Source organism: Eptesicus fuscus, chromosome 7, assembly GCF_027574615.1.
Source record: "Eptesicus fuscus isolate TK198812 chromosome 7, DD_ASM_mEF_20220401, whole genome shotgun sequence".
Taxonomy (NCBI): Eukaryota; Metazoa; Chordata; class Mammalia; order Chiroptera; family Vespertilionidae; genus Eptesicus; species Eptesicus fuscus.
The window spans coordinates 42,326,017-42,349,888 of record NC_072479.1 but is presented as its reverse complement, the minus strand read 5'-3'; the positions used below and the strand labels follow the sequence as shown (position 1 = coordinate 42,349,888).

General features: G+C 49.5%; 1 protein-coding gene across 1 annotated transcript in view; it reads right to left on the bottom strand.

Annotated features, from left to right (window-relative positions):
- Positions 1-22,336: 22,336 nt before the first annotated feature.
- Positions 22,337-23,872, bottom strand: part of BEST3 (bestrophin 3) — a 37,674-nt gene continuing 36,138 nt past the window's right edge. The window contains exon 10 of the mRNA XM_054718397.1: positions 22,337-23,255. Coding sequence (XP_054574372.1) covers positions 22,337-23,255 — 919 coding nt within the window. The remainder of the gene's footprint in view (positions 23,256-23,872) is intronic.

Sequence of the window (23,872 nt, the reverse complement as noted above, 5' to 3'; positions counted from 1 at the left end):
AGGACCTGGCCCTGTGCACCGGGAACCATGGGCTTCCTCCTCTGGCTCCTGCTGGGTCACCCAAGATGCCAACCTTCCTCCTCAGGGCTTCCCACATGCAGCCCCCTCCCCCCACTCCCACCCCCGCCTGGAATGCTCCTCCGACTCGCCACCCTCTCTCTCCTCTTGCTCATCCGTGCTGTCCCACCTCAGGTCATTTCCTGACCCTCAGACTGAGTTAGTGACTTTACGATGTGCAGTCGGTACTTCTCTCTGTAAACATGTGTTGACTGCCCATCCTCCCGGGACTGTCATCTCCGGGAGGCCGAGGCCAGCTGGGAAGCCCTCCATGGGGTCGGGTCGTTGGGTCTCCGCCTCAGTGCCTGGCCCCCGATAGGTCCTCAGCCAGCAGGAATAAAGGGGCTGATGCTAATTGGCTAGTGAAGCAGGCATTTATTTACACACAGAAAATTATTTTTAAATACTTAAGGATAGTTCGAAATATAGAAAGACTACACATTTATTATCCCTCGTTAGTACTGCTACAGATAGTACCCCGGGTAAAAACCTTGTTTTACATATATGATTGTACATATAATGTGACATATACTAGTAGTATATATGTAGTTTCACACATAAAAGTTGTCTTTCATTGGGAAAAGGGAGTAGTCATGATGTTATTTCCCCCTAAATGAAATATAACTTCTAAGCCCATAGGGAAAATTTTCTTTCAATTTGATAAAGTGGCTTGGATAGTAGAGAAATACCTCATATTAACCATACTTTCAGTGCTTTGGCATTCTTGATATTCCCAGATCTCCTAGGCAAGTAAAGGGTTGATAGTGTAAATGCAGCTTTGGGTCTGGACCTGTGAAAAATAATTATTTTTTTGTTTTGTTAATCCTCACCTAAGGATATTTTCCCATTGATTTTCAGAGAGAGTGGAAGGGAGGGGAGAGACACAGAGAGAGAAACATTGATGTGAGGAAGCAAATTGATTGGCTGCCTTCCCACGCACCCTGACCAGGGCTGGGGATTGAGCCTGCAACCAAGGCACGTGCCCTTGACTGGAATCGATTCTAAACCCGGGACTCTTCAGTTCATGGACTGATGCTCTAACCACTGAGAAAACCGGCCAGGTCTGGACCTGTGAAATTTGAATGGACTATAAATCTTATAAAGGACTCATTAAGTCTTTTCTAAGTTGTTGGCTTTGTTGGGGGAGGGGAGGCCGCAGGGCGTGGGTGGATCTTATAATGCATTTTCCATGGAAACGATGCTATAAACGGTGGTATCCCAGGTCCATCTACAAGAGCTGGCATAACTGTAGGACAGCGGGAGCACAGTGATAACTCAGTGATAAGAAGCCGCCTTGCTGACTGCTGTGTGTAAGATGGGTTCATCGAGGTAAATTCTGAGCTGCAGCTCGAGCATGAGGCCTAATGGCTGGAGGTGATTTCAGCAGATGGTAGATCCTACTAAACCGGGGACACCTGGAGCTGGGCACGATGATGTCTCAATGCAACCAGGGTCCTAGCATCAAGGAAGAAAGGGGAGGTTCCAAGGAAAACCAGCAGTTTCTGCCAGGGGAACATCTGGTGGGTGCAGCTTGGCAAGTGGTGACCTGGGGTGGCATTTTAGTTCCACTATTTCCTGCCTGTATGGCCTTGCTGAGGTTGCTGAACTTCTTGGAAAGTCCTTCGACATTTGTCAAACGAAGGTGATTAACAATGTCACGGTGAGGATTAAATGACAGTAAATGCCTGGAACACAGTAGGAGCTGAATACATGTCAGCTTTCCCCTGCCATTGTAAACGTTCTCTCATCAGTACTTGCTTGAAACCACCTCACGTCTTTAAGGAATGCCAATATTTGCCCAGGCAGGCCACTGACTGGTGATGTAGAACCTCCTGGAATTGATGGAGCAACCTCATAACTTTGGAAACTAATGAGCCACCACAAAGCCCGGTGAGTAGTGAGCGGCCACCGGACAAGGACAGTGAGGCTTACCTTGGTGACGCGGGTGTGCCTTCAGGTCCTGGTGGCGTGAGGAGCGAAGGGAACTGTGCCACAGCCCGGTTGTGACACCATCTCTTCGTGACGTCGCCTCTCATTCCCCACCCACCTCTGAGCTGACAGTGGGATGAGGTGAATTGACACTGGGGATGGACTGATGCCATACGCTCGCCCATTCATCCCTCTCTAGCCTTTCAGAGTTTCTTTAATCGAAGTTCAGGTCAGCAGGCCGCATCTTGGAGAAGCAGGGACCCTGGCGGAGTTTAGGGAAGACCTCCAGGTGCAGGTTTGCTGGTCGATAGCTGTGACGCTCCCCTCAGGAAGTGCATGGAGAGGAGAGAATGACCAAGGAGCAGCTACGTGATGGTGTGAGCAGACTGTGGATCTGGCTTGGGAAGGCCACAAACCACGGACTCCCCAGAGGTCCAGGATGACCTGTGTATCTCTCTGGCTGGAAAGTTTCTCCCATCTCCTTTGGGAGAAGGAGTGGCATTGGTTTGACATTGCCTTATCTCAGGTGCCTTTCCGACAGCAGGGCTCAGTTTGAACACTTCGCTGAATCTTGCCCAGATGGAGTCATATTGATGGGGTGGGGTGTGTTGTGAGAAGGGTCCCTGACTCGGACTCTCAAGATCTGTTTGAATTTCTCTAATTGCGGTGGGAGCTTGGGCCCGCTGTTTAACTTCTCCGGCTCTCCTTTTCCTCATCTGGAGACAAGAGGGTTGGACCAGGTGGTCCCTCGGATTCCCATCAAGCTTGGGACCTTCCGCTGTGTGACTCTGTGTCGCCAAATGTGTCACTCAGCTGCAAATGTGTGTTAGGAGTGAGGCAAATGGGGAGGGGGCTGTGCTTGAGAAAAATGTTGTTTTGTTTTAGTATGAATTCTGGAACACTAAGTTGGTAAAGACCTTGACCCAGCCTTCCTTTTGTGTAACTCCCTTGCCCCTCCCAGAGACACTCAGAGGGGCCAGTATGACAAATGGAAAGAGAATACATGGGCTTTGGAGTTGGAAAAGTTTGAGTTTGCCTATCAGCTCTGCCATTTACTAGGGCAAGTTTAACAATTTCTCTGAGCCTCAGTTCACTATCTGCAAAATTGCAATAATAACACCCACTGCAGGGGTTGTCCTGAGGTCTGTAAGGTAATGTGCTTAAAGCATCTTGCATGCAAAAGGTGCTTGAAAAATGGTTGCTATTATTGTTCTTTTGTTATTGCTGTTATTATCAGCTACTGGGCTGGGATTATTCCAGGGAGTCCTAATGGATGCGCAAGTGGGCCAGCTCGGGGCTGTTTCTCTCAATTCCTGGGGCCCATCTGGCCTCCTGGTTTGGGCTTGGGAGGGTCTAACACAGACCGGGCCAACTCTATATTCTTTTGGTTCACTATCCCAACTCCTCCTCCCACCATGAGGTATTAGACCAGAACTGCTTTGGGCAGGTATTTGCTTCTTACAACCACAAAAAGGCTTTTTACTGACCGTGAGTGGTCCTCTTTGACATGCTGGCTGCATGCTCTTGTTTGAGCAGGAAATGTCTTATGTCTTCCTTCCTGGGGCAGAGAGCAATACCTCACTGGGTACCCCAGCTGGGGAACGAGCTATCATTTTATAAATCCTTTGGTCAAACGCTTTGAATGTTGGCCCACAAACCCACAGAAAATGAGCCGTAAGTCACGCCAACGAGTGGAGTGGCTAGATGTTCGCAGGCTGTGCCTTGGGACAGAGCTGGCTGGCTCCTTGGTCAGAAGCACAGCCGTGGAAAGAACGCCTTTCTCTAAAAATAGGGCAGCTAGAGGCATAGCTGCACCAGCAGATAGTGTCCCCCTCGGCTTAGGGACAGGCCAGCTGATAAAGCCTTCTGCTCTGCGTGCCCCAGATTCCTCACAGCTGTTTTCCAGACCAAAGGACCCTGGGGACGCTGGCCGCATGCCACACGTCAAGTGCTTTTCACCAAGCACTACCCAGGAGGCAGGAGTCGGCTTAATCAGCCTTGAAGCCTTGCCTGGCCTCCAGAAAGGATTAGGGAGGGCTGGGAACCTTAGCTGTAAGCACATTCCAAAACCCAGCAATCTTCTTGCTTCACTTTGCATGTGCATATATTTTTTTCTTTTTTTACTTCTATTAAAAGTTGGATTTTCCTTTCCATTAGAAGTTGGGGGATACTATAGCATAGTGGTTAAAGGGTTAGTGTGCTCTGAAGCCAAACTTCCTGGGTTAAAAGCCTGTGCTTTTTTTTAAAAAAAAAAAAAACTAATATATTTTATTTTTTTAGAGAAGTTTTAGGTTCACAGAAAAAATAGAGCAGAAAGTACAGAGAGTTCCCATATAACCTCCGCCCCCCCCCCCGCCCCCCGCCACACACACACAACATCTTCTACTACTGTCATTCACAGCGGTACATTCGTTACAATCAAACCTGCACGGACCCATCATTATCCCCCAAAGTGCATGGTTTACTTTGGGGTTCACTCCTGGCGCTATACATCCCATGAGTGTGAACAAGTGTATAATGACATTACCCCTCCTGCAGTATTACACAGAGTATTTCCCTGCCCGAAAAGCCCCGGCTCTGCCTGTCATCTCTCCCTTCCCCTAACAGGAACCTCTGATCTTTCTACTGTCTCCATACTTTCCCCCCAGAGTGTCATGAAGTTGGAATCACACAGGGTGTAGCCTTTTCAAGTGGGCTCCTTTCACTTAGTAAAATGCATGTGTGCTTCCTCCATGTCTTATCATAGCTTAATGGCTAATTTCTTTTTTAGCGCTGAATACTATTCCATTGTCTAGATCCATGGTTGGCAAACTGCGGCTCGCGAGCCACATGCAGCTCTTTGGCCCCTTGAGTGTGGCTCTTCCACAAAATACCACGGCCTGGGTGAGTCTATTTAGAAGAAGTGGCGTTAGAAGAAGTTTAAGTTTAAAAAATTTGGCTCCCAAAAGAAATTTCAATCGTTGTACTATTGATATTTGGCTCTGTTGACTAATGAGTTTGCCAACCACTGGCCTAGATATACTAAGTTTATCCATTCACGTAGAGAGCGCCTGGGTAGGCACATGGGCATTCTTCCTTAATGATTGTCAGCTGAACCCAAAACGACAGGCAAAGCCGAGTCTTGGATACACAACTTACCAAAAAGGCAGATGTGTTCTCAGCATTGACTCTTATCTTTGCCCAGGTGTCGGGGAGTGGGTTTTGATATGTAAATCCAGTCTAGTACCGGGAATGCTTGGGCCCACCCAAGCTCCTTTATCTTAAGTTTTGGTGAAACCTCCTGGTATTTGGGGTATAAAATAAACATGCTGCATCGGCTCTGGGTCACTGTCTCTCCATCAGAAGAGGGCAGCGGTCCACCCGGTCCCAGCTTTTTCCTTTTATCTCTGTGTCTTGTCTCTTTCTTTTATTTCTCAATCCCCAGCCCCTCTACTCAAAGAACCAGATCATTCTCTTTCCGTGCTGGACGCGGAAAAGAGAGACCCCGCCATACATTCACGTACTGAAGGGCATCTTGGTTGCTTCCAAGTTTGGGCAATTATGAATAAAGCTGTTACTAGTATAAGTATCTGTGCTCAGGCCTTTGTGTGGACGTTAAGTTTTAAACGCCTTTGGGTAAACACAAAGGAGCACGATTGTTGGCTCATTTGGGAAGAGAATGTGTAGTTTTGTGAAAAACTGTCTTCCAAAGTGGCTGTCCCCTTTAGCTTTCCCACCAGCAGTGAATGGGAGCTCCACATCCTCCCAGCACTTGGTGCTGTCCGTGTTCTGGATTTCTGAAGGCTGTTCTTGCTTCCTCTTAGTTTGTGATGGCCTGAGGCAAGTCACCGAACCTCTCTGCCTTGGTTTCCTAGTTTGTGAAACCTGGAAAACAGTGGCACCTCCATTGCTGTCATGAGAATTTAATAAAGTAACTCATGTATGGCCTGTAAGACTGAGACGGGGTATGTACATTCTCCATGTACCTTGCGGATGGCCGTCCTGCAAGAGAGATAGCTTGGATTTCTTTTCTAAAAAACATTTGAAATTCTTGGACACCAAATAATGTTTAGGTTGGGGGTGGATTCCACAAATTTATTTTTATTTATTTATATTTTAAAGGAAGGAATATTTATTTATTTATATATTTTAAAATATATTTTTATTTACTTCAGAGATAGAGACATCAATGAGAGAGAATCATTGATTGGCTTCCTCCTGCATGCCCTCTACTGGGATCAAGCCCGCAACCTCGGCATGTGCCCTTGACCAGAATTGAATCCGGAACCTTTCAGTCCTCAGGCCGATGCTCTATCCACTAAGCAAAACTGGCTAGGGCCACAAATTTATTTATTTAAATATATTTTTATTGATTTCAAAGAGGAAAGGAGAGGGAGAGAGAGATAGAAACATCAATGATGAGAGAGAATCACTGATTGGCTGCCTCCTGCACACCCCCCTACTGGGGACTGAGCCCGAAACTCGGTCATATGCCCTGACAGGGAATTGAACCGGTGACCTCCTGGTTCTTGGGTGGATGCTCAACCGCTGAGCCACACCTGGTTGGGTCACAAATTTATTTTTAATAAGAGTTGAACCCATGCCATTTACTGTGCTGAGGACTTTGTATACTGTTTGATTGGAATATCACTACTGTGCTACAGACTAGATTCCAGCATTATTATCCATTTTTAGATAAGAAAATTACAGCTCAGAGAGGTCGAATTGACCTTCCCAAGGTCACCCGATTATAAAGAGGTTGAGTTGGGACTTGAACCTGAATTTATGTGATACCCAAGTCCAACAGTTAGCCCCTTGTGCCACTGCCTTCTAACTTGTTCTCCCTGCCAACCTGCACCTTGGGCTTGGGAATTTAGATTTACGGGATTGTCGTCTTTCCAAGCCATTCTCTAATTAAGCAAGAAGGCAGGCCTAGGCGTTAGTATTAATTGCACTTCACATTTGACATATAAAAATGATTGTGTTAAAGTTCATGTCATCTGTTTTGTTCTTCTGATGGCTCAGCCAACCTCTGGTCTTTGCATATATTGCTCTACACTTCTTCTGCCTCCCCATCGGGCCAGCTCACACTCAGCCTTCAGCTGTTTGCTTAGACACTACTTCCAGCAATGAGACTTCTGGGTTAGGTGCCCCGCTTTGACCTCCTCGACCCTGTCTTTTCCCACCACAGCTCTTATCACCCTTTATTGTAATTTTATGTCTGGCTCCTCTATTACACGGAGCCAATGTGTGGAGAGACCCTACTGGTCTTGCTCACTGTCGTATGCACAGCCCACAGGACCGCCCCGGCGGCTCTGTGGGCCTAACAAATATCAGTGGAATGAATGGCTGAATGACCGGGCAGGAAAGGCTGGTGTTGGGCTGCAACATCGGGTTCGGTGTATTCTTCTTCTGAGCCCAGGACGGTGGCTTTATCAGCATTGGCCCTAACCTCAGGAATTCACCATGGTGTTTAACTTGCGATTGTCCATCTTCTGGGACCCTTTCTCATACTGCATCAGCAAGGCAGGCAGGAAGGAATGACACGGATAGGGAGGACTTAACCCTCGAGTAGCCTCCTGAGCTCTAAAGCCCTTCTCCCCAACTCACTCACCCTGCAAGGACGGAACGGGCTTCATCCATTCTGTGGTCCCCTGCATTCTTCATGGTGATCCCACGAAGGTCAGCTCAACTGGTGATAAGTCCATAGGTACCTGGTGGTTTGGCCATATTGATTTTAAAATGTCAACACACTTCCATACCAGTTGGTCAAGAACCCTTGCCCAGAGCCTGCTGAGTACTCTCCTCACTACTCCAGCTCCCCTGCCCCTCTCCTGGGACCTCTGACCTCCCCACAGTCCGGGAACCAAGGTGGTAACACCTGATGCAACAGGAGGCTCCACGCCCTGTGTTAGCACCATGGCTCACTGAATCGCTTCAGTCTGAGTCTTTACATACTTAGAGTATTCCCCCTGGGACAGTCCTTCCTGTGTTCTCTGGAAATGGCACAGGGGATGGGGGGGGGAGGGGGCGAGGAGGAACAGAGGTGGTGCCCCTGTCCCCGGCACCTGCTCAGAACTAAGAGGAGGCAGGAGTTGTTTACACGTGGTCTCCCGCTACCTGCTGCACGGACAGCTGCTCTTCACCTTTCTTCACTTTGTAGAGACAGTTTCTAGAACATCAGCCACCATTTCTGAGCTCTTGCCATGTGCTCAGTACTCAGCGGCCAATTGTCCACTTACCTCTCCTAACAACTCTGAGTATGAACGATTTCTATACTGTGTTTGCTGATGAGAAATCGGGTCTGAGAGATTAAGGGGTGCCAGGCCACGGGGCTCGTAAGAGGCAGAGTTGGGGGTGTGACTCAGAGGCCGCAGCCCCCTCCCCCGGGCACCACGCGGGTGGGGAGTATCTTCGGGCTCAGGTAGAGGGGCAGAGGCTTCAGCAGGGAGGCCCTCTCCCGGGAGAGAGCGCGGAAACGGGAAACAGCCCATGGAGAGGGCTGCCACGTAGCCCCGTCCTCCCAGCAGCCTCAGGGACGCTGCCCAAGAACCCCAGGCCCTGTGGTGACTGCCTGGGGCTGCCCTGCCCTGAGCCTCTGTGCTCACCTCTGTTGGAAGTGAGTCAGCCACCAGGTCCCAGATGTGCCCTCTGGGACCCGGCCCCAGGGCGGTGCTCTCCAGGGCCCTGTGCCTGTCCCCAGGCTTCAATTCACACTCGGTCTCCATAGCAACCCTGGCTCGCCAGGAAGGGAGATTTTAAGAACTCCTGGCATGGATCTATGGGTCACACTCTTTCTTCCTGGATGTCCCCAGAACAAATGCCTATTGTTTTCATCTTAAAAGGGTGGAAATCACGTCTAAGAATAGAAAATTCTTAAAGGAAAAACATCTTTAGGAACATCATTCCCCTGGTGGCTCAGCTGGTTGGAGCGTTGTCCTGTACACCAACAGGTAGTGGGTTCGATTCCTGCTCATTATGTTTAAATTCCCCCTTTCCTTCTTGTTGTGGAGCGGATGCGAGTGAATGACCACTGGAGCCCAGACCAAATTAAAATTTAGGGAGCCTTTATTAGCCGGGCGGCCGGTAGACCCGGCGACTGCTCTGCCATTCTCCACGCAGGGAGACCAGAGAGCAGCAGCGACCCTTTGTGTAGGACCGCTTTTAAGCACATTAACCACATCCGGTTTTTGCAGAACAAGTAACTCAAGACAAAACAGTTTTTCCCAAGCAACGTCAGGATCATGCCATTGACGACCATGTTATTCACAGGGTCATCCTGTTCTTCAGAAAGCTGACAGTGTTCTGTGAAAGAAGGCCTACGTGATGGGAAGGGGCCATGAGACCATATCTCAAGGCCTGGCCTGGTGTCAGCACTGACATCTCTATCTGGGGCATAGTCCACGGCCTCAGTAGTGCTAAAAAATTCCCACTCTCTAACACTTCTGGCTCTTGTCTACCTGAAGGCGTTAGAAGGGGATAGATGACCAGGAGGAGACCAGCCAATCCCCTCTCTCCTCTGTCATTCTGAGTAAGTGACCTCCTACTTGCTTCTATCAGGTTCCTCATTTATGAAATGGGAAAATGTCAGAGCAGTGGGACTCTGTAGAGTCAGGATGAGCATTAGGTAGATAACCTGGGTGAAATTTTTATTACCATCTGGTTCATGATAAATGCTCACGGATGGTGTGTCCTCGTGAGCTTCAGTTACTATGACCACCAGAGAGCACTCCGGCCCAGGGAGTCGCCTTCCTTGGGACACCAGAGTTCCGTATGGTGCCATCCGAGGTAGACGGGTGTGAGGAGACAGTACAGAAATGCCCCCTCCTTACTTGCTGACGTCTAAGTTTCCAGCCATGTGCTGAGAAAGAAGTTAGCTTTAGAGTTGGAAGTGGCTGACTTTCTCCAGCAATAGAAGAAGCTGACCTTGTTGCTCCCAGGAATGCACATTTGATCTTTCCTCTGGAGTTCCTACAGGTAAGGAGGGCAGGCATTCTCTCCTCAGGATGGGATGGGGGCTCTCCCAGGGATGGGGGATGGAGAAGGGGGAGGTGAGTGAGCCCGAGGTCTCTGCTGCTTGGGGGGCTGTGGGGGTGGAGGAGAGGCCGATGCTCTCTGTCCCACTGTTGCTGGCTCTGACAGGCCACGTGGAAAGAGGGTGGAGTCCTGGATTAGATGAACTCGTAAGCAGGTTAATGTAGTCAAGTGGCCTCATTCTCTGTGAGTCGGTGATCTCTCTGGAGCCCCAACCTTTCCTCTAAGCCAGACTTGTCTGCATAGCCAGCTGTCTGTCTGATATTTCTACTTGGAGGGGGTTTACACAACCAAAATAAAACTATTCCTCCACCAGCACTAACCACTACTACAACGAAAACAAAACAGAAAATCACCCTGTACTCTCAAGTCGTCATTCATTTATAAACAAGCACTCACGTGCCCACAGTGCCGGAGCAAAGCAGTGAAGGAGCAGGCAGGTCCCCTCCTCAGGGGCCTACAGGGCTGGAGGCTGAGTGTCTGCAACAGGGAAGCTGACTGTGCTGCCCTGCTGTGCACTGGCCACAAAAACAAACCCAAAAAGGTGGCGAGTGCCGAAACCGGTTTGGCTCAGTGGATAGAGCGTCGGTCTGCGGACTGAAAGGTCCCAGGTTCGATTCCGGTCAAGGGCATGTACATTGGTTGTGGGCACATCCCCGGTAGGGGGTGTGCAGGAGGCAGCTGGTCGATGTTTCTCTCTCATGATGTTTCTAGCTCTCTGTCCCTCTCCTTTCCTCTCTGTAAAAAGTCAATAAAATATATTAAAAAAAAAAAAAAAAAAAAGGTGGCGAGTGCTGTGCTTGCTTCTGGGTACACATTTGTGTAGGGCTGTTGTGAAATTAGGACACGCCCTGTAGGGGAAGATCAGGATGGTGAAGATTCTGAAGACCATGAGATGGAAAGAACTATTTGGTGTGTCTCAGTTGGTTGGGCATTGTCCCATAGCCGAGAGGTCACTGGTTTGATTCCTGTTTGGGGCACATGCCTGGGTTGTAGGCTCCACGGAGTGTGCAGGAGGCAGCCAATCGATGTCTCTCTCTCTCTCTCTCTCTCTCTCTCTCTCTCTCTCTCAAATAAATGAAAACATTAAAAAAAATAATTTTGTTTGGCAAGATTTGGTCTCAAGAAAAAAATGTGTGTGTGTGAGTGTGTGTATTTTGGATGCTTACATAGAGGCAGCAAAATGGCATTTTTCAACTGTCTGAGGCTGGTCCTGAGTGAGGAAAAGGATGGACTAAGTAGGTATAGACCCAGAGGTGGAATGAGAGCCAGTGGGACCTGGAGGCAGCTTTGGGCTCAATATGGAGAGCGATGTTCCGGCTCACAGCGGGTCACCGTGGGAGCGGTGAGTGGTCTGTCACCGAGTGGTTCCTGCTGGGTGGACATTGGCAGAGAGAAAGCTCTCCCAGTGGGACACTAAACTCTGACACCACAATTCCCTTCCCACCACGAGGTCTAGGAACTGGCCACCGAGTGACATGGAGACCCAATGTGACTGTGTTTACAGTAGCCAGCCTGGTGCCCGGGGGCTCCCGGCAGCCTCTGAGGTCTGCAGGTGAAGAGATCTCTAGTCCATAATGTCACATTGATTCAAAAAGCAGACCCGCTGGATATGAGGGGCTCAAGATGTGGTGAAGGCTGAGGTCCCTTGCTCTGCTCAGATCAGTGCAGCCTTGCCTTCTGTCCCCTCCTGACCTTCCTCCTCCACCTGACCAAAGTCCCCAGGTGCTGAGCACACCTGAAGGGCCTGTTGCATCACCTCCTTGATCTCGAATAACACACTTGTCTTTATTGCATTGTTCTCCCTCCTGATAAGACTCTTAGCTGCCAATTTCTTGGATTCTGTCTTTGAGGAACAACCTATTTGATAGAGATTTTAAATGTTAACAAAAGTTTTAAGGATGTGTGTATGGCTGGACTGTCCTCAGATTCAATATGGTAATGCCTTTAAAAAACATATTTTTATTGACTTCAGAAAGGAAGGGAGAATGAGAGAGAGATAGAAACATCAATGATGAGAGAGAATCATTGATTGGCTGCCTCCTGCAGGCCCCCTACTGGGGATCACACCCCATACTGGGGATCCAGCCTGCAACCTAGGCAAGTGCCCTGACTGGGAATCGAACCATAACTTCCAGGTTCATAGGCTGGTGCTCAACCACTGATAATGCCTTTGCATTTCAGGTGGGTGTTTGGGCTTTCTGTGCAGAATTTAAGAAGGAGGCACTGGGTTACTGAGTGGGCCTGGGGGATTATGTGGGATACCCTTCCCAATTTGCCTTTTCCCCTTTCCTCCTACTCCACCCACGCTTCCTTCTTCTACTTTCCCCTTTATCATCTTAGACCCAGGATGTCAGACCCAAGCCCCCAGGAAGCCTTGCTCCCATCCCGCAAGCCCCTCCATTCTTGGAACACCATCCTCTAAAGTTTCACACATTCAAGTCCCTCCCTGGTGCTGGGACTGGTGGAGGCGGCAATGACCTCCTGGCAGAGTGACCTGAGGCATATGGGGGTGTCCTTTGGCCTGTATCAGGCCCTGGTTCTGGGAGGGACCTGTCTGGTGGTGAGCAGATGGCTCCGGGGACCAGTGTGGTTTAAAATTTTTTTTTTTCTTTTTTGTGTATTTTATTGGGCCTCCAGAAAAGACATGCTGATTTAAATTGTTTACATGGACAGGGTCCCTGCACAACCTAGGGTTGGCCTTACCCCCAGACCTGCTTGTGTCCCAAACCTCCTCCCTCAGGGGCAATTTCAAGCGCACCTGAGAGCCTGCTGGCAACCCTGAGGGGTGAACATCACTCCACTCTTGGTTTCTGGTGAATAAAACTGGGGGCGGGGTCTGATTTGGGCTTTTGGTGCTCAGCCCGCTGAAGCGCTGTCCGCTGTTTGGGAGGCAGGCTGTGCTGGACCATTTGAGGAACCCTTCTCTCTTGTTCCCCTCTTCGGTCTTTGCTTCTGCAGGGGGCGTTGGCTCTGTTCTGTTTTATCAAATCGGTCTAAGGCAGGATAGTTAAGAAATTATGTACCTGAATCTTTGACTCAGCAAAAAAAGAGTCATTTTTACACCTTCAGGGAAGTAACATCCAACATTCTCAAATATTATTCTTGCTCTAAATCCAGGCTCATCTCATTAACTAATAATAAAGATAATGAGCGATTATTCAGTTACAACTTTGCATCAGACAGTATTAATTGCTTTATATTCACTATTTCACTTACTTTCTATTTATTTACTTATTTGTTTTTTCAAAACATGGACACTTTAAATATATTTTTATTGATTTCAGAAAGGAAGGGAGAAAGAAATAGAAACATTAATGATGAGAGAGAATCATTGACTGACTGCCTCCTGCACGCCCCACACTAGGGATCGAGCCCACAACTCGGGAATCGAACCGTGACCTCCTGGTTCATAGTTTGACGCTCAACCACTGAGCCATGCTGGCCGGGCACTATTTCCCTTAATTTTTAAAACAACCCGATGAGGAAGGTAGTAGCATAAATGCATTTTATTACTGATAAAATTGAGGCTCAGGCACCTCAGGTAACTTATCCTCAGACATACAGCTAGTAAGTATCTGAGCCCGAGTAGAGCCCAGGACCCCGGATCTTAATCTCCATTGCTATTTAATAACATAATGATACTAGAGGCCCAGCGCACACGAAATTGTGTGTGGTTAGGGTCCCTAGGCCATCTTCTGCCAGCTCGCCAGTCCCCGCTGCCACCTCCTGGTTTGCCGTGGTTCCCCGATCGCAGCCTGGCTCTGGTTCCCTGGAGCCTGGGGACCTGGGGGAGGAACCAGGAGGTTGCCATTCCGTCCTCTACCCGCCCCGCGGCCACTCACCTTGGTTCGCTGTGGTTCCCTGTTGGCCAAGCTGCGATTGGAGCCTGAGGGCCACGGGAGGGACCAAGAGGTGGACTGTTCCACCCCGGGTCGCCAGTCCTGCCCCGCTGCTCCGTTTGCTGTGATTCCCCATTCGCCACGCTGTGATGGGAGACTGCAGGCCGGGAGGGAAGGGACTGAGAGGTGCTCAATGCACCTCATGGTGACCGGTTGTTTGGACGTCCTGGTCGTCAGGGACACTGGCTTTTTATATATAATAGACTAAAAGGGGGGTCCCTCAGTCTGGCCTGCCCCCTCTCACAGTCCAGGAGCCCTCGGGGCAGTAGACAACCTGGCGATCAGGGGAAGGCGACACCCCCATCACACCTCTGCTGCTGCCACTGCCGGTGGTGCAAGCCTCGGCCAGCCCTGGTTACCTGAGCCTCGGGCTGGCCCTGGGTGGCTGGGCAGCCGCCATCCGAGGCTTGCCTGCACCTTGGGCCGGCCATGGGCGGCTGGGGGGCTGAGGGGACTGGGAGACTCCAGAGGCAGGTGCACGCCTGCCGCCCACCTGCCACCCCGGCGGGGCTGAGGGGACTGGGTGTCGCCATCTTGTGGCTGTGGGCGCTGCCATCTTTGAGGGCGTGGCAGTCAATTAGCATATCCCCTCCTTATTGGCTATGGGTGCCGCCATCTTTGAGGGTGGGGCAGTCAATTAGCATATTCCCTCTTTATTAGATAGGATAATAATAACAGCAAACATCAAGTGCTTACTATATGATAGGCAATGCGCTATGAATTTTGTATGAATGAACTCATTAAATATCACAATAATAGGTATTACTATTATCTCCATTTTATCTGTGAGGAAACCAAGTCACGGAAAGTCACCAGCAGCAGTGAAGCCAGCATTTCCACCCACGCAACCTGATTCCAGCAGCTCACATTTTTACCCCCTGTGTTCTGAGACTTCTCTTCTTGACAAAGGTTGATTAGGCCATGTTTGAAATGTGGTTTTACGAGTGGAATATAAACTAACCACGAGCTCGCTCTGCCCGCTGCGCCCTGGCACACTGTGGATCCAGGCTGTTGATTTGTCTTCTATAACCTTTGTCACTGACCCACAGAGTCCAGTGCCTGCTCCCTGCTGGAAAACACGCCGGAAAGGTGCGTCCTGGTCCCCAGCTCACCGTGCAGTGGCGTGATGCCCGCGTGATCCCCACCTGCTCTTTTTGATCCCAGGAGGGATGGAACTGTGTGTATCAGTAGTTTCAAGTTCTAGAGGTCGCCGCCCACTCTGGACAGCTCCGGATCTTAGGAGCTGAGTTTATATCCACATTTTACTGTGTGTTGGATGGGGCAACAACAGAGTGGTGTTTGCAAAAGCCGTGGGTGGAGGTGGCATTGACCGCCCTGGCCTCAGGTAAAAGAGGCAAGGCTGCTGCAGAGAACTGCCCTGGTGGCCGGAGGCCAGACCCCACCGATGCCGATGGGACAGCTGAGGAAGAGTGTCATTTCTTTCTTTTAAAAAAAGATTTAGTGTTTTAATTTTTTTTTTTAAGGAAGGGAGAGGGAGAGAAACATTGATCCTTGATTGGCTGCCTCCTGCACAACCCCTACCTGGGATAGAGCCTGCGACCAGGGCATGTGCCCTGACCAGGAATTGAACTGGCGACCCTTCAGTGCACAGGAGGATGCCCAGCCAGCTGAGCCACCTTGGCCACGGCAAGAGTGTCCTTTGGGGTCTGATGTTGGGCTTCCTACTGTTTGTGCTCCGACTCCTCGGGGTTTCTCCCACAGGCTCTCTGAGTACTCCTTGCAGTGTAGTCTGAGGAAAGCGACTCTGGACAGGAGTGTTCTTGCCTCTTGCATTTGGTGTTTCACCTCAGATCTGTCTTTTATCATCTTCTGATCCTTTACAGCTTTCAGAGGTTTTGTTTCCCAAGCGCTGAACGAGTCTGATGTTCTTCCCAGCCCTCTCTTCCTCACACCAACAGGGTTCACCAACTTAGCTGTTTCTTCTTCCTGTACTTACTGACTCGTCCTTTCCTTAGGAGAATGAAGCTAGCTTTAAAAAATTACACACTTTGCCCTGGCCAGTGTGGCTCAGTTGGTTGTAGGGTTGTCCTGTGCACTAAAAGGTCACAGGTTCGATTCCTGGTCAGGGCACATGCGGGAGGCCGCCAATCCATGTTTCTCTCTCACATCAATGTTTCTCTCTCTCTCTTCCCCTCTCTCTCTCAAATCAATTTTAAAATTACAAATGTATTCATCTCCCCGCTCTGTGCAGCCTCCCTGCTATTCAGTGCTCCATGCCATTTGCTCCAGAGCTGACCGCGGGGTGACTGATGGATCCTGAGGTTGATGCCTGGAAATAGCAGGCTCCGGGCTGCCTTTACTCTTGGCAAGAGACCATCAGCCTCCAGCTACCATGACCAGCAGTGAGAGGCTCCGGTTACTCCAGTGGGAATGACACAGAAATGAATGCTGTTCCTGGGTCATCTGGGATCTGACATCCCTGCAAGGCCTGCTGCCAATGGGACCTGGTCAAGCAAGGTTGATTAGTGCTGGGCGTCCCTGCCTCTCGAGTGAGTTGCCCTGTCATCGAGCCAGGGAGACTACTAAGACGGTACAGTTCACCCGGAGAGGCAGGTCAGAAAGAGACAGAATCCAGGTTTAACATGTCTGAGTGGGGCTCAGACATGCTTAGTATGTGACAGGCGATGCACTATGAATTTTGTATGAATGAACTCATTGAATATTCACAATAATAGGTATTACCGTTATCTCCATTTAATCTGTGAGGAAACCAAGTCACGGAAAGTCGCTTTGCATAGTTTAGGGAACAGACAGTGGTTGAGGTCTCCATGGAGCTGGTGATGCTTTAGTAAAATAATTGAAATCTCAAGCTGCCCACCAGACCAAGTAGGCCACACCTGAGTGAAGCAGGCCTCCTGGAGGGCGGTAGGGAGTGGTGGAGACTGTGGTAAGTTGGAGGATCCTGGCTAGGCAAGAGCATTCTGGAAATCAGATTCAAACTACCAGCCACCATTCTCCCACTGCAGACCAAATGTTTATATCTAATTTTGTCTCAGACTGCTACGTAAAGGAACTTATTAGTAAACTAGAGGCCCGATGCACGAAGATTCGTGCAAGAATGGGCCTTCCTTCCCCTGGCTGCCGGCACCGCCTTCGCTCTGGCCGGAGCCGCCTTTCCGCCTTCCCATGCTGCCCAGAGGGTCCATTTTCTCAATATTCATCATAACCATCTCTTCCTTCTTCCCCAAGTATAGAATATACAGAAATTGATTGGAACCTTAATCGCTTAGTCTAATCTCTCATTTTAGAGCTGAGCAAGATGAAGTCCAGAGTGTTCAAATAACTTGATTGAGACCATACAGCTAAGGTTTCGGTTATCTTTGATTGAGATTTTAGGTTTCTTAACTTTGGATCTAGATCTAATTTGGTTAATTAATTAATTAATTCTTTCTTTCAAGCATTCATTCATCTAATTTTTTAAAAATCCTCACCCAAGTATATTTTCCCATTGATTTATACAGTGGAAGTGAGGGAGGAGGGGGAGAGAGAGAGAGAGAGAGAGAGAGAGAGAGAGAGAGAGAGAGAGAGAGAAACATCGATGTGAGAGACACATTGATTGGTTGCCTCTCTCAGGCACCTCAGTAGGGGTTGGGAAACCCACAACTGAGGTATATGCCCTTGACCGAGAATCGAACCATTGAGCAACCCGGCCAGGGCTCATCTAATGTTTTTTTGATATGTCAGGCACTGTCCGAAGCATGGGAGATACCCTGATTGAGCAAGACAGTGAACAGAGCTTACTAGTACATCCCCGTAGAGGGGTGTGGCGGCCTCCTGGGACAGGAGAGCACATGCCCACTTCCACTGTACCTGGGAGAGCTGCATTACCTCACCTGGCCCCCCTCAGCCAGACCTGGGCCTTCTTTCTTGACAGAGCAGCAGGGCACAGACAGTGGTTGAGGTCTCCATGGAGCTGGTGATGCTTTAGTAAAATAATTGAAATCTCAAGCTGCCCACCAGACCAAGTAGGCCACACCTGAGTGAAGCAGGCCTCCTGGAGGGCGGTAGGGAGTGGTGGAGACTGTGGTAAGTTGGAGGAACGGCCTCTGAACTGGGGCCAGGAGGAGCAAACTTGCAGAGGGTGACTGTGTCATTCAGGAGCTTGCTGTATTCTCACTCTTTTTAGTAACAAAAGTAATCAAAATCCACTTTTACTGGGGAAAATCTGACTGGTCCTTTGTTTGAAAGTGTTTTCTAATCTCGAAAAGTGTGTGTCCCTTTGGGATTGTAGGGTCCAAGGACCATGTGGATAAATAGTGACTTTATTATTAATGTCAAGGAGGCTGCCAATTTCAGAGAGCTTCATTTCGTGAGGAATAAAGAGCAGATGAGATTAAGTTCTCTTCTGAAACCATCTGCAAGTGTCCCAGGTGTGGCAGTAAACACCCAACATCCTCCCATCTTTGAGCACAGCCTGTTACAGGAGAGCAAAGAGGAGACAAGGCAAAAGTCTCGGAGATGCAGGGCAGGTCTCAGGCGGCAAGAACAGGCGATGCTGGCCTCCTGGTGTGCCGCCCCCACCTCTGCTGATCCCGGGCCCTAAATATAGTTTAATGGTGGGCTCCACCTGTCTGGACTCCATTCTGCCCTCCTTTGAATGTTGAAGGGTCCTGCAGCACCATCCCTGTTCTTCAGCGAGATCTCCGTATGTATCAGGCTTTACTCCTGCAGCGTAGGCTCAGCCTGATCACACAGGCCCGTTTTTAGTGGGTTTTTGCATAGAGGAAGGTAATGAGTTTATACAGTTCAGGCACCGAAAAGGGGAAAAGCACCAGTTGGAAGACAAGAGAGGAGATGCATTTGGAGCAAGTTTGTATTCAGGGGGGAGGAGCTAGAGTTTTATGAGGTTAAGACTCAGCTTTCTTTTATTTACCCACACCACCCTATCTGTTGGTTCTCTCAGATGCTATTTTGTTTCATACCAGCGCATCTGATTTGCAAGAAATACGTGGGACTTATAACTGATCTTTTAATAGGAGGGGTTGTAGGGAAACTGGCTCATTCTATGGAGAAAAATAAAACTGGATCCCTACCGAATGTTATAAAGATAATAGAAAAAAATGGTAGGAGAATAATCATGACAGGGGTTAGGAAAGACTTCCCTCCCCCCAAAAAAACTTCAAAAGAATAAAACAAAAAAATTTGATGAACTTGATTATACCAAAATTAAGTCTTTCTATTCAACAATGGACACCAGTGACGACTTTTAACAGACACACAAAGGATTGGAAAAGACTGTTGTGATGTTCAAAACCAACAGGGGCCTATTACCATTCTAAAATATAGAAGGAACTCCTGGAAACCAACAGGAGAAATATAGATAAAAGGGCAAAGAACTTGAAAAGGCAATTTTTAAAATAGGAGTCCCAAGAGAATTACGGAGTATATGAAAGGATGCTAAATGTCCTTAGTAAATCAGATAAATGTCATACTACAGCAACTAGTGATGTGTAATTGGCAAGTAACTGCCAATTAAACAGTAGTTACCTGTCCCTTTACACTTGTTCAACTAAAAATCAGCAGTCTAGGTGATAGGCTTGTTGAATGAATCATTGTTCATTTTTTAGTACAAGGAGGAAAGGGGAGGCCACCACAGATTTGGATGAAATATCAAGGACATTAATTCTCTCCACAAAGGTGCATGAGGGATGGATGGAAGCAGAGATAAACGAACACTCTTAGTCCTCGACAAAATGCATGATTCTAATTGTGTATGATTTATCATTTTGCATTTAGAGACAAAAATTAATTATATTTCAAAAGCAGCTAAGTAGAAACATTTGCATTTGAGCAACAGATAAAGCCAAAGAGAAGAGAGTAGAGGGACTTAAGTTGAAACATTAAAGAGAAGAGTATTAAGAGAAGGTTAAGGTTCCTGTCTTTAAATTTTTATTTATTTTATTTTATTTTATTTATTTTATTTTATTTTATTTTATTGGTTAATCCTCACTGGAGGATATTTTCTACATTAATTTTTAGAGAGAGTGGAAAGGAGGGGGCGAGACACAGAGAGAAACAATGATGTGAAAGAGACACATTGGTTGGTTGCCTCCTGCACCCATCGGCATGGGGCTGGGGGATGAGCCTACAACCAAGGTACGTGCCCTGGACTGGAATAGGTCCCAGGACCCTTTAGCCTGGGACCTAATGCTCCAGTCACTGAGCCAAACCAGCGGGGGCAAGGTTTCTCCTTTTAAAAGTGTTATATTTGGGGCTGATCCCGTGGTCTGTGTAATGCTTTGGATATCAGTGCCTTCCCAGGTAGTAACACTATCAACCAACATAGAAAGCCATCAATGTAGAGCATTTCTTCCAATATTACGAGTATTTCCTTTTAGTCCTTGGAGAAAGGCCAGTTAAGGTAAATGCCATGGCTGTCGTGCAGCTGGGGTGGTCATTGGGATGCTGCGATGCCTTGTGAAAATGTGCCAGTGACAGCACTGCATATCAGGAGGAGTTGGGAAGGGGAAGGGGGGCGTGGCTGCCAACTTGCTTCTTTCAGGAAGATGAGGAGGACCATGGCGGGGGCTCCAACGTGGAGCAATGCCCTCTTCTATGCATGCATTAAAGATGCAGGTAGCCCAGCTGGTGTGGCTCAATGGTTGAGTGTCGACCTATGAACCAGGAGGTCATGGTTCGATTCTCAGTCAGGGCACATGCCCAGGTTGCAGGTTCGGATTGCAGTGTGGGGCGTGCAGGAGGCAGCCGATCAATGATTCTCTCTCATCATTGATGTTTCTATCTCTCTCTCCCGCTCTCTCTGAAATCAATAAAAATATATTAAAAAAAAAAAAAGATGCAGGTAGACTTCAGCAGGGAGGATCTGGGAGGCCTCCAAGGCTGAAGAAACGCAGGCATGGCGCTCTCAGCACATCCTCCGGTATTCTGGGCAAATTGCTGGCAAATTCAGGCCCTTGCAGACAGCACAGCACAGGGAGGGAGCTCACGGGCTAAGAGTATGGGCTCCTGAGTCAGAAACCTGGGTTTGAATCTGAGCCCTGCCACTTCCTGGCTATGTGGTTTCAGTCCAATTATTTTACCTCTCCAAAGCCTCTGGTATCTTCATCTTGAAAATGGAGATGATAGTATATCAGCTCATAAGATTCCTTTGAGGATTAGTGAGGTCATCTGTGGACTTTCCATGCTGCTGCCTGGAACACTGAGCACTCAGTACATGATGGCTATTAGGGTTATTTTATTTCTTAAACCTTATGTAGTCAAGCTTCATCACATGACAGAAATAGTGAGAGCAGCACTCATAAGACATGGCTTTCCAGACAAAATTGGGAGCCCCCCACTGGCAGCCACCCCAAGAGCTCCTTGGCGTGAGTGAGTCCCAGTCCCATCCCCATCGTGCAGTCCTGGACCCCCTAAACCTCCCAGCTCCAACGTCCTACTTCATCCCAAACAACCTGGCAGACACAGTAACTGGTCCCACGCTGTGACAAGATTGGGAATTTGGCTTTAAGAGTTCGAGTTAAACACTTCCAAGTGTTGGTATTCTTTGGTTCCATAGCATGTGGTTATTTAAGTCTCATGCCCACCTTGGCTTCAGTTTTCTCCAGTGTTCCAGACCTCAGGGTGGAGGCGGAGAGAAACGCCCTGGCTGCCCAGGGTGCGGGTGCCATGGACTCCCACCCTCTCCACCGAGAGGCTGGAAGTGCGTCAAGTGGATTTGTTGACATCTTCCGTTACTCTGTGGGAGGCTTTGCCAATGCCTCACATTTTGAAAATCATGGCAAAAGGTAAGCAACCGAGTTGGCTAGAGTAAATATTATAACCTGCAAGGTGGGACAGACTGGAGTATTAGGGAAGGAGCAAGACTAGGAAGAAGGGAACTAGAGGAAGATGAGAGAATAACGTGGGAACAGAGAAAAATGAAGTGGTGAGAGGAGAAAAGGAAATGGGAGATGAAGCTGAAGCTTAAGAACACAAGCTTAATAGTAGGAAGCGGTAATAATGGGCTAGAAAGTGGGAGTGAAATGGTAGGAGAGCCTCAAACAAAAGCTCATACTTAGAATGCAGCGTTTGAGGCGTTTTACGAGCCATCTCCCTGTCTTTATAATTGAAGAAGAGAAGAAAAATAGGGAATTCTCTGTCTTCCTACTGGCAAAGCCAGGGGATTGGGTTATGATCTCTCAGGTGCTTTCCAAAGCTGACAGTCTATTGAGTTTATAGATCACATGTGTCTTTAAGGCTCCTTATTTGGTTGAGATACATCACTGCGGTCAGGGTAGGCCCATGGTGGGTGATGCCCATGAGCTGGATTTTCTCAGTTGAGAGCGTCCGGATCGCAATGCCCTTCAGAGTGTTGAATAGCTTATACAGTGTGATGGTTGCTGAAACACTGACCAGAGCTGGACACGTCCTGGAACTGACGCCGAACTCAGGGGGAGGAAGGGTGGAGGTGAGCCCTAGGTCCTGGAGCTGGCTGGCTTTCCTCCGGGCGACCCGTCCGTCCGCTCGTGGTTGAACTCTACGATGTCCGTTTCCTGGGTGTCCAGGGTTTCCATCAGGTACAGCAGGTCGGGGGAGGCTCGCGGGCCAGCCACAAAGTTGATGCCACTGGTCTCGGAGGACGTTTCTGTGTCGAGCAACAGGGGCGGCTCGGGGTCGGCGGGCTCCAGCCCCCGGGCCTCCAGGGAGGTGTGGCTGGACTCCAGGAAGCCCGGGAGGCTCCACCTTTTGGGGAACGAGTCGTTGGCGAAAGGGTCCTCCCCAGGGGCGAACGGGAACAGGTCCGGCTCCGCTTGGGCGGAGACAGCCTGGGGACTGGGGCCTCGGGGAGGCGTCCCCTCCCCCGAGGGGAGCACCCTCAGCCTCAGGGGGTCGCCGGGCTGCCCGGGGCCGCTGGGCTGCACCCCGGTGAACTCGAAGCTCTGGATGGAGGCGGTGGAGTCGCCCAGGTCCTCGGCCGCGGGCCCCGGGGCGGTGATCCGCACCTCGGGGACCTGCGGCATCTTGACCGGGGAGGCCCGCAGGCTGGTCTGCGGCGTCAGGCTCTGCAAGGTGCTGGCGCGGCTGGTCTCCCTGATGGTGGACAGCTCGCCCAGGCTGGCGTGCAGCGCGGGGCTCCCGTCGGGGGCGAGGTGCTTGGGGGCGCGGCGGGGTCTCCGGGCCGGCACGTCCAGGAGGTCCCTGGCGGGGCTGAGGTCGCCGGGCGGGAAGAAGGCGGAGCTCTCGCTGGCCTGCCGGGCGTAGCGCCTGCCGCGCGGGCTGCCCGGGTGCTCGTGGGCGCTCAGGAACCTCTTGACCCGCCTGATCATGGAGTGGCGGTGGCCGTGCTTCTCGTAGTCCAGCCACTCCTCGCCGGGCAAGTCGGACCCAGACAGCCTGGAACACAGGGGGGCGGGTGTGGGCGGAGCGGCTCTGGGGCCTGGCCTGGGGGCAGAGTCTCAAACGGGTGGTTGGCATTTTTGCGGAAAGGATTTTGAGGTGGTCGGGAGGGTGACTTGGAGTTGAGAACAGTCTAGCGGAGGGTCTCAGTTTTTGGTCACGGGGGTCTTTTTAAACTCTTATAAACTGGCCCAGCCGGCGTGGCTCAGTGGTTGAGCGTGGCCCTATGAACCAGGAGGTCACGGTTCCATTCCAGGTCAGGGCACAGGCCCGGGTTGCGGGCTCCATCCCCAGTGTGGGGGGTGCAGGAGGCAGCTGGGCAATGATTCTCTCTCATCACTGATGTTTCTCTCTCTCCCACTTTCCCTTCCTTTCTTAAAACACACACACACACACACACACAACACACACAAACACACACACACACAAAAACTAATTATTGAGCACCCCAAAGAGATTTATGTGTGTTACAGCTATTGCTATTTACTCTATTAGAAATAGTTGAGGAATAAAACAAACAAACAAAAAACACCACACGCAAGGATATACAAGCACACATTCCATTACCTATTAAGTGATTACATCATCACCTAGCATGTAGCCTCTGGAAAATT